Here is an 11203-nt window from a genome sequence, read left to right on the forward strand (position 1 = left end):
AGTTTCCACAAATAGTACAAATTTCTTTTTTAAGTCCTTATTTAAATTCTAGTTAGTGAACATACAGTGTAATATCAGTTTCAGGTGTACAATATTCGGCACTTGCATGTATCACTTGGTGCTCATCAGGACAAGTGCCCTCCCTAATCCCCATCACCTGTTTCACCCATCCCCCCCACCTCCTCTCTGGTAACCATTAGATTGTTCTCTAGAGTTAAGAGTCTGTTTCTTGGTTTGCTTCTCTCTCTTTTTTCTCCCTTTGCTCATTTGTTTCTTAAATTCCACATATGAGTGAAATCATATGGTATTTGTCTTTCTCTGACTGACTGATTTCACTTAGCATTATACTCTCTAGCTCCATCCCTGTCATTGCAAATGGCAACATTTATTCTTTTTTATGGCTGAATAATATTCCACTGTCTCTATATATACCACTTTTTTTTTTATCCATTTATCTGTCAGTGGACACTTGGGCTGTTTCCATGATATGGTAATTGTAGATAATGCTGCTCTAAACATCAGGGTGCATGCACCCCTTCAAATCAGTATTTTTATATCATTTGGATAAATACCCAGTAGTATAATTGCTGGGTCGTAGGGTAGTTCTATTTTTAACTTTTTGTGGAACCTGTTTCTATTTTTAGCTTTTTGTGGAACCTCCATACGGTCTTCCACAGGGGCTGCACCCATTTGCATTTCCGCCAACAGTGCAAGAGGGTTCCCCTTTCTCCACATCCTCTCCAACACTTGTTATCTCTTATCTTTTTGATACTAGACATTCTGACATGTGTGAGGTGATATCTCATTGTAGTTTTGATTTGCATTTCCCTGATGATGAGTGATGTTGAGCATCTTTTCATGTGTGTTGGCCATCTGGATGTCTTCTTTGGAAAAATGATGCAATCCCTATCAAAATACCACCAGTATTTTTCACAGAGCTAGGGCAAACAGTCCTAAAATTTGTATGGAACCACAGAAGACCCCGGATAGCCAAAGCAATCTTGAAAAAGAAAAGCAAAGCAGGAGGCATCACAATTCCAGACTTCAAACTCTATTACAAAGCTCTAGTCATCAAAATAGTATGGTTCTGGCACAAAAATAGACACGTAGATTAATGGAAAGAATAGAAAACCCAGAAATGAGCCCACAAATATATGGCCAATTAATCTTTGACAAAGCAGGAAAGAATATCCAGTGGGAAATAGACAGTCTCTTCAACGAATGCTGCTGGGAAAACCGGACAGCTACATGCAAAGGAATGAAACTGGACCACTTTCTGACACCCTACACAAAAATAAATTCAAAATGGATGAAAGACCTCAATGTGAGACCTAAAACCATAAAAATCCTAGAAGAGAACACAGGTAGTACAAATGTCTTTTAACTTTCCTTTTCACTAGGTAGAAAATATGATAAAAATGGAAACCTGGATCCTTGGTGGTCTACTGACTCAGAAGAAAAGTTTAAAGAAAAAACAAAGTGCATGGTTAACCAATATAGCAACTATTATTGGAGGAAAGCTGGCTTAAATGTAAGTACAACTATGGCATTTGGTGGGTCATTTTTTTTCTTTTGGACATGAGTTTGCTTTAGACCATTGGTTCTCAATGTGTGGTTCCCAGGACAACAGCATCAGCCTCTCTGGGGAACTTGCTAGAAATGCAAATTCTTGAGTCCTACTGCAGACCTCTTGACCCAGAATCCTGGAGGGAGGGGGGCGCTGGGCTTCTGGCAGTCTGTCTTTTCGCCAAGCCCTCAGGTGACTCTGATACAAGGTCAAGTTTGAGAATTCACAGGCCTAAACATTAGTTTGGTTTCCTAGATTTAGATAAATGTAGAAAATCTTGTAGCAAACATAAACAATACAGTTCTTATAAATCTACACTTCATATCATTTAAAAAAATTTCCTTCCAAATTACTACTTAAGTTAATCCACTGAAATACATCTCATTATTTTGTTTTTTTATGTTTTAATTTTTTATTGTTAATCACCATACATTACATCATTAGTTTTTGATGTAGTGTTCCATGATTCGTTGTTTGTGCATAACACCCAGTGCTCCATGCAATACATGCCCTCTTTAATACCCATCACCAGGCTAACCCATCCTCCCACCCCCTCCCCTCTAGAACCCTCATTATTTTGAATTAATGACTCTGAATTGGTTAAGAGATGTTAGTTATAGAAGTTTGAAACAAAATAAATGTACTTCTAAAATGTCTATTTTCTATTATGTATACATACATGCATGTCCGTGAAGGCAAGAATGAAATTTTATACATGCTGTTCGTGTGTGCTGGATTTTGTTCCTTTCTTGTCTTCAGCCTTACACCTCTCATCACTCTTCTCTTCCCTACCTGTCATTCATCTTAATCACCCTGATACACTGTTTCCCTTGCTCACAAAGAGATAGACACACACCACAGACCCCTTTATCTTTTTTTTTTTTTTTAAAGATTATTTATTTATTTGACGGAGAGAGACAGCAAGAGCAGGAACACAAGCAGGGGGAGTGGGAGAGGGAGAAGCAGGCTTCCCGCGGAGCAGGGAGCCCGATGCGGGGCTCGATCCCAGGACCCTGGGATCATGACCTGAGCCAAAGGCAGACGCCTAACGACTGAGCCACCCAGGTGCCCCCCACAGACCCCTTTATTGCCTGCTTTTCAGTGGCTGCCTAGTAGTGCACAGTGGCAACGTACTCTACATATTCAGCTAACCTCATGTTGAGAGAGGTCACACTTGGTCTCCAGTTCTTTTCCCACAGCAAATGCTGCTATAACAAACCCTCTCATTGTATACATATTCATTTTGTCCATCTAGGATAGATTCCTACTGTCACCAACAAGTTATAATATTCATATTCCCACCGGTGATATATGAAAGAGCATTTATCTATTCAGTGTTTTTCTCGCTAATGCGTGAGAACTTTTTAAAGATATTACAGATGTTAAAAATTTTGTCATTCACATTACAGTATTTTCTCCCAAATATATTATGCATCCATTGGATTTTATGTATGCATCTTTTGACATACAAAAATTAAACATTTCTATAGAGCCAAAGATACCTATTTCTCTTAAAAAGTAGGGGTGCCTGGGTGGCTCAGTCTGTTAAGCATCTGCCTTTGGCTCAGGTCATGATCCTGGAGTCCTGGGATCGAGCCCCACCTGGAGCCCCACATCCCCACATCAGGCTCTGAGCTCAGCAGGGAGTCTGCTTCTTCTGCTCTTTCTCACTCTCTCAAATAAATAAAAAATCTTTAAAAATATAGTTTCTGCAGTCTCCTGGCTTTTCTAGGAAGGTTTTTGTTGTTTTGTTATTTTATATTTAAATCTTCATGCATATGAAACCTAACTTTTTTATGGAGGGTTTTTTTTTTTTTTTTTTTTTAGATTTTATTTATTTATTTGAGATAAAGAGAACACCAGAAGGGAGGAGAGGCAGAGGGAAAAGGAGAAGCAGACTCCCCACTGAGCAGGAAGTGTGACCTGAGGCTTGATCCCAGGACCCTGGGATCATGTCTGGAGCCGAAGGCAGATGCTTAACTGACTGAGCCACCCAGGTGCCCCCCTTTTATGGAGTTTAATGTGAGAGTTCTTTTCTTCCAAAAGGATAGTCAGTTGATCCAACATCATTGATTGAAAGACATTTTTTTCCTCACTGAATTGAGTATTTGTCAAATTTTAGAATCTCCTACATACTGACATCAATTTTTGGATTGTATATTCTATTCTGCTGGTCTGTATGTTGATTTCTACACCAAGGTCTTACTACCATGGCTATATGGATTGTTCTGGTATCTGTCAATACAAGGTCTCCTTCACTGTTCTTTTATGTGCTTTGCCCAGGCAAAGAAACTTCTGTATATGCTCCAAGATCATGTTACTGATTCTCACCCTGTCCACCAAAGAAAATCCCATTGGGATTCTAAATTAAATCATATTCGGTGTATGGAATTGACATTTTTTATGATATAGTCTTCTTGTTCAAGAACATGGTATGCCTTTTTATCTGTTTGGTTCTTGTTTTAGGTTTTCCAGTACAACTGTATAGTTTTCTGTATATACTTTATCTCCTGCACATTGTTTTTACTTCTTTTTTGTTTTTCTTATTTTGCTGGTTTGATCAGGTTTCCATGCCCTCTCCCTACTATTAATTTTTTTCTTGTAGTTTTTTATTGCATTTTCTGCCCCTGCTTTCATAATTATGAGATAGATTTCTCTTGTTGTATTTGACAGTAAGAGACCAATAATGAAGAATTGTTGGTAGGGTATGGATCTGCAGGAAGCCCTTACTCTAAAATATAGATGCATGCACTGTATGCTCCTACATTGTATAGTCAAGGGGACAGCACATAACAGAAGCAAGAGACCACACAGAACTGACTTGGTCCTCCTGGTTCTTCAGCCATATTCAACACCAGGAACACCACTCCTTGTCCAGGCAGAGAAACCAGAGGCTGTATCCTTGAATAGTATCTCTAGCTCTTTCATCACTGTTCTGGAAAGCCATTTATTTCTCTGCCCATATATTCCTTTAATATCTACAAGTATGTCACGAGGAGACCTGAAATGGGTGCCCCTGTTTATCTGTATTCAATTCAGAGGTTATCACATTGTGAAAATCCATCGAGAATATATGTTGCTCCAGGAAGAGCATAAGGGAGGGGTTCTAGAGTCAGAGGTTCAAATCTTGACTCAGCCAGTTATAAGTTTTGTGAACATGGGAAAGTTGCTTGACTTTCCTGAGTCTCAGAGTCTTCATCTGTGAAATGGGTCACTATTTCTGAACTCATTCATTTGTAAGAACTAAATGACTGAAATTATATAAAGCACCAGCATCATGTGTGACATGCAGTAAGTGCTTAGTAAATTGTGGCTAATATTATTACTACTTTGTGACATACTCGTAGGTACCCCATCTTAGGGGAAAACAAAGGCAAAGATTTGGGGGCTGAAAACAACAACAAAACAATAGAAGAGCAGTTTTATTGGATGAAGGGAATACAGATTTCCTGATGATTGTTACCTGCAGGCTTGGGTGTTAGACTTTCCACTTACCTGAAACAAATTTAATCCTCATTCTGGTCCTGAGAGGTATACATATTGCTAGCCTATTTTACATATAAGAAAACTGAAGCTCAAAGAGATAAAAACCCGCAGTAAAGTCTAGATTAGAATTTAGATTGGTGTGATTCCAAGATCCATATTCCTTTTTTAAAAGATTTTATTTATTTGTCAGAGAGAGAGAGAGCGAGAGCACACAAGCGGGGGAGTGCAGGCCGAGGGCAAAGCAGGCTCCCCACTGAGCAAGGAGCCTGATGCGGGCCTCGATCCCAGGACCCTGGGATCATGACCTGAGCAGAAGGCAGCCGCTTAACCCACTGAGCCACCCAGGCGTCCCCCAACATCCATATTCTTCCCCCCATATCATTCTGTCATTCTCTTATTTTAAGTTCATTTTATTCCTAGGTGGTATGTTGGTGGGAGGACTATTCTACAGCATCAATTTGGACTAAAATGTCAAATATTGAAAGTAAATTCCAGCAAATGTGTACCTTTGTCACAAGGACGATAGAAAGGGGATGCTGTGTCAGTATCCATCCATCCAACCATCAGAAAACAGTTTTATTCTCATTCCCAGAGGAGAAAGGGTGGCTTTCTTTGTGGGTATAAAGGGCTGTGCTTTATTTTCTGGCTCCATTTGTGGATGCTGGTCCTCTGTGCCTGAACCCTTGGCAGTGAACTGGAGAGAGCTCCAGTAGAGTGCCACAGAAGCAGACTGTGAGCAGCTCGTGAGTCTTGAGAGGCAACCTACGGCCATATGGTCTGCTGAGGTGGTCTAGAGTGGGAGGAGCCAGAGGGGGAAGGCTACTCCCCAAACCTCCGATTTTGATAAAGCTTAGAGGAACAAGGAAGGAGATTAAATTCAAGCATGAGTAGATATAAACAGAAGCACCAGAATCAAGAGCAGTTGTGACTTGAGAAGGTAGCATATTATGAAGCAAAGACTCTGGAGACAAACTGCTTGGGTTTGAATCCCTGTGAATGTGGGTAGTTCCTTTAATCACTATTTTAGGTCAGGTTCCCTGGAAGCAAAGCCCAAGAAGGGGTTTCTTAGGTAAGGGACTTATTTAGGAAGTAGTTTCAGGAGAAACCTATAAGATGGTGGTTGGTTTCAGGAGAAACCTATACGAGAAAACATGTTGGTTTCAGGAGTTTTGTCTCAGCCTGATTCCGTAGAAGGTTCTGGGGCCTGAATCGCACCACAGAAATTGTTCAGCCTGGGGTAAGGGGTTGGGCAGTTCTGAGTGCACATCAGTCAGTTCCTGAGAGGTAGGACATCACCTGCCGGGAAACTTCAGGTGAGGCGACTCTGCTAAGCTAAGCTTAACCTTTTTGAGCTAGGAGCAGTTGTAAGAATGGGTGCACAGTCCCGGTAGAAACAGGGATCTGGTGCGACACCAAAGACCTGTGCTACACACTCTGAGCTCTTCTTTCCCCGTGTGTTAAGCAAGGTGGTGGTAACAACACTTACCTTGGAGGACTGTCATAAAAGAAAGAATCTATGTAAGAGCAGGAGTGGGAACTTTGGAGAACCGAAGCTAGGAGGGTCCTGGGTGATTACAGAAATAAATGTTGTCTGAAGAGTTGTTTTTATCCATTGTGATTGCTTGATACCTGGGTGATTGGCCTAGCTTAAAAGGGAAGAGTGGGTAGGATCCATGGCTCTAAAGTTGAGAGCAGGGTGTCCACGTTTCTGGTTACTGCTGTCACAGATCACCACAAACTTAATGACCTGAAAGAACACAAACCCTGTTCTGCATTTCTGTATGTCACACTCAGGTCTCAGTGGGCTCAAGCCAAGATGTAAGCAGAGCTGCTTTTCCTTCTAGCTGCTCTAGGGGAGGATCTGTTGCGTCGCTGTTCCTCGCTTTTAGAGGCTGGCCACATTCCTTGGCTCCTGGCCCCTTCTTTCTTCAAAGCCAGCAGTGGCTGGTCACAGCTCACATTGCATCACTCTGACACACTCTCCTGACCCCCTTTTCCTCTACTTAATACGGACCCTTCTAGTTACACCAGACCCACGTGGCTAATGCAGGCTAATGTCTCCGGATCCTTTACGTAATCATATTTTAAAAGTTCCTTTTGCCACATAAGATAACATTTGCACAGGTTCCAGGAATTTAGGATCTAGACATCTTGGGTGGGTGGGTGGGGCATTATTCTGCCCCTTGGGCAGGGATTGACAAACTTTGTCTGCAAAGGGTAATTACGGGAAGTAATTGTGGTTTTGCGGGCCACGGGTCTCCGTGGCTGCTACTCAGCTCTGCCGCTCTAGCAGGAGAGCTGCTGCGGACAGTACGTCCACGAATGGACACTGAATTTGAACTTCGTGTAATTTTCACGTGCCACAAAATGTTCCCCTTCTTTCGCCCCCCCCCCCCCCCCCCCACTGAGCCATGTAAAGTCCAGTTTCACCTTGTAGCCTGTACAAAAACAAGGGGCAGGTTGGATCCTGGCTTGTGGGCTCTATTGGTTTGGAGTATTTTTTGTCCTGGCCTATTTAGGGATTTCGGAAACAATCTTCAAATGTGTGGAGGAATTACTTCACCGCACTTGGCTGGTTATCCTACCCGTTGCAAGTCTTGACCTTGTGGCCTGCACGACTTCTGTTTGAGTTTTGTCCCCCATGAGAACTACTCTCCTTTTAATTTTTCATGGACGTCACTGAAGGTAAAATGGTGATGGTTGGTGAAGTTTTGTTCCTGTGTGGATCGTAAATGTTTGGAAACACAAGCACACTGAAAAGAATACTCAGATGATATGAATTAATCAGAGAAAGTAATCTGTGTATTGACATTTCTACTTTTTCTCCATTAAACCAGAGTCACTCAGAATTTGTTAACATTTTATCGGGGCTGGCTAAATTGGTAAGAATGCAGAGGTGGGTGAGAAAGAAATGCGTAGCATAATAAAATAGAAATTATTATATTCAGGAGCATCTTGCTGGAGTGAGTTTGCCATCTCACAATATATTATGACTACCTGTGATTTATTGAACGTAATTTGCTCTTTAAAATATGGTACTTTCTCTAGCTATCACATTTAAGCCTCCTGCTGAATGATAGTTGGCTGTGAAACACTCTTTTTTTCTTTTTCTTTCTGTTAGGTGAAGGGAAAGAGGACCCTGGGAGAAAATATTGCTGATAATGGAGGTCTGCGGGAAGCTTTTAGGGTATGCACTGCAACATTTGCTGTGATTTTTAAAATTAAACTATAGAATGCCACATGGGTGCATGTCAGTTTACTCTATAGACATATTCTTGAGGAGTTAGATTTCTGTCAATTCTGTGAATTTCTGTGAATAGAATTATATTTCCACGTTGACTCTGTCCTACTCTATATGAATACAGCTGCATTTCTTTTTTGGGGGGGGGTGTAAAGTCACCCTAAAGAACAATAATTGTTGTTAAGAATCATGTATTTAAAGGATAGTTTTCAGTAGATGCATTCACAATAATATCAAAGCATGCTACAGAAATCTCCTCAGGGCTACGTTCATATGAGTTTTCCTTGAGTACACTGCTTTCTAGCTCTTCTTGCAATTTTCTCTTAAAATACCAAACTTCTAAATTGTGGCCAGAGGCTAGTGGTTCTCATATAGTGGGCCAGGTAAGAGTCCGTAATAATGTTTTCATCATCCGCTGGTCCTTGGTTAAACAAGAAATGTGAGGACGATGTGGAAAGATGTTCTTAGAGGTAAATGCATTTAATGTAAAGACCAGGCTGTTATTCTGAGGTTACATCCTTCCTGTCTTCTGGTTAACATATATTTTATAAGGTGATGGTGATTGAAGATGACAGTTTTCCCTTTTATTTGGAAAAATAAAAATTTGGCACCAATATGTTGACCCCCAAATTTATTTCCATAGTCCTTGCCATTGTGTCAGAGAAAGAATAGATTTTTGGGGGAGGAGGAGTTATTTAACATGTGAATGCTTTGGCCCAGCTGCCCTGGTATCTATTGAGCGTAAGGTCTTTTTGCAGGTGAACCTGCCTCGCTGTTAAGCAACACAACAATGTTTGGCATCTCCAGGGGCTGGTTTTGTTAAAGGAAAACTTGACAGGCTGGTACATGGTGGAGGATATATTTAGGATCTCTGCCCTGGGTGAGAAAAGAGGAAGGTCACCATTGCAGAGGATCATCCATTCTGCTTCTCTCACCAGGCCTACAGGAAATGGATAAATGACAAGAGGCAGGGAGTTGAGGAGCCTCTCCTACCAGGCATCATCTTCACCAACAACCAGCTCTTCTTCCTGAGTTATGCTCACGTGAGTAGGCCAAGGAAGGGGCATCAGAGATGAAATGTGGGACTTTGGCTTGCTCCCATGGTCAAAAGTTTAGTGGTATATCTTTGATTTTAGCTGAAATGTTATCTTGCTGTTTATTTTCAGGGTAAATTTCACCTTCTTAGTGTTCTATGGGACGTAATTAATTAACTGATTGAGTTAGAGTTTATTGGTGTTGTCAAGTGGATTACCAGCCTATCATAACCCACTTGGTATTTCTTTTTTTTTTTTTTCTTTTTTAATTTTATTTTTTTTAATTTTTTATTCTTATGTTAATCCCCATACATTACATCATTAGTTTTAGATGAAGTGTTCCATGATTCATTGTTTGTGCATAACACCCAGTGCTCCATGCAGAATGTGCCCTCCTCAATACCCACCACCAGGCTAACCCATCCTCCCACCCCCCTCCCCTCTAGAACCCTGTTTGTTTTTCAGAGTCCATCATCTCTCATGGTTCGTCTCCCCCTCCAATTTCCCCAGCTTCATTCTTCCCCTCCCGCTACCTTCTTCTTCTTCTTCTTCTTCTTTTTTTTTTTTTTTTCTCAACATATATTGCATTATTTGTTTCAGAGGTACAGATCTGAGATTCAACAGTCTTGCACAATTCACAGCGCTTACCAGAGCACATACCCTCCCCAGTGTCTATCACCCAGTCACCCCATCCCTCCCCCCCCACCCCCCACTCCAACAACCCTCAGTTTGATTCCTGCGATTAAGAATTCCTCATATCAGTGAGATCATATGATACATGTCTTTCTCTTTTTGACTTATTTCACTCAACATAATACCCTCCAGTTCCATCCACGTCGTTGCAAATGGCAAGATCTCATTCCTTTTGATGGCTGCATAATATTCCATATATATATACCACCTCTTCTTTATCCATTCATCTGTCGATGGACATCTTGGCTCTTTCCACAGTTTGGCTATTGTGGACATTGCTGCTATAAACATCGGGGTGCACGTACCCCTTCGGATCCCTACTTTTGTATCTTTGGGGTAAATACCCAGTAGTGCAATTGCTGGATCATAGGGTAGCTCTATTTTCAATTTTTTGAGGAACCTCCATACAGTTTTCCAGAGTGGCTGCACCAGCTTGCATTCCCACCAACAGTGTAGGAGGGTTCCCCTTTCTCCGCATCCCCGCCAACATCTGTCATTTCCTGACTTGTTAATTTTAGCCATTCTGACTGGTGTGAGGTGGTATCTCATTGACGTTTTGATTTGGATTTCCCTGATGCTGAGCGATATTGAGCACTTTTTCATGTGTCTCTTGGCCATTTGGATGTCTTCTTTGGAAAAATGTCTGTTCATGTCTTCTGCCCATTTCTTGATTGGATTCTTTGTTCTTTGGATGTTGAGTTTGATGAGTTCTTTATAGATTTTGGATACTAGCCCTTTATCTGATATGTCATTTGCAAATATCTTCTCCCATTCTGTCGGTTGTCTTTTGGTTTTGTTGACTGTTTCCTTTGCTTTGCAAAAGCTTTTTATCTTGATGAAGTCCCAATAGTTCATTTTTGCCCTTGCTTCCCTTGCCTTTGGCGATGTTTCTAGGAAGAAGTTGCTTCGGCTGAGGTCGAAGAGGTTGCTGCCTGTGTTCTCCTTTAGGATTTTGATGGACTCCTGTCTCACATTGAGGTCTTTCAACCATTTGGAGTCTATTTTTGTGTGTGGTGTAAGGAAATGGTCCAGTTTCATTCTTCTGCATGTGGCTATCCAATTTTCCCAACACCATTTGTTGAAGAGACTGTCTTTGTTCCATTGGACATTCTTTCCTGCTTTGTCAAAGATGAGTTGACCATAGAGTTGAGGGTCCATTTCTGGGCTCTCTATTCTGTTCCA

General features: G+C 41.2%; 1 protein-coding gene across 1 annotated transcript in view; it reads left to right on the plus strand.

Annotated features, from left to right (window-relative positions):
• PHEX (phosphate regulating endopeptidase homolog X-linked) overlaps positions 1–11203 on the plus strand; it is a 217000-nt gene that overhangs the window by 196025 nt on the left and 9772 nt on the right. The window contains exons 19-21 of the mRNA XM_035000704.1: positions 1401–1531; positions 8175–8240; positions 9233–9337. Of these exons, the coding sequence (XP_034856595.1) occupies positions 1401–1531; positions 8175–8240; positions 9233–9337 (302 nt within the window). The remainder of the gene's footprint in view (positions 1–1400; positions 1532–8174; positions 8241–9232; positions 9338–11203) is intronic.

The sequence above is a fragment of the Mirounga leonina genome, unplaced genomic scaffold (genome assembly GCF_011800145.1).
Source record: "Mirounga leonina isolate KUSES-001 unplaced genomic scaffold, KU_Mleo_1.0 Mir_101595, whole genome shotgun sequence".
Classification (NCBI taxonomy): domain Eukaryota; kingdom Metazoa; phylum Chordata; class Mammalia; order Carnivora; family Phocidae; genus Mirounga; species Mirounga leonina.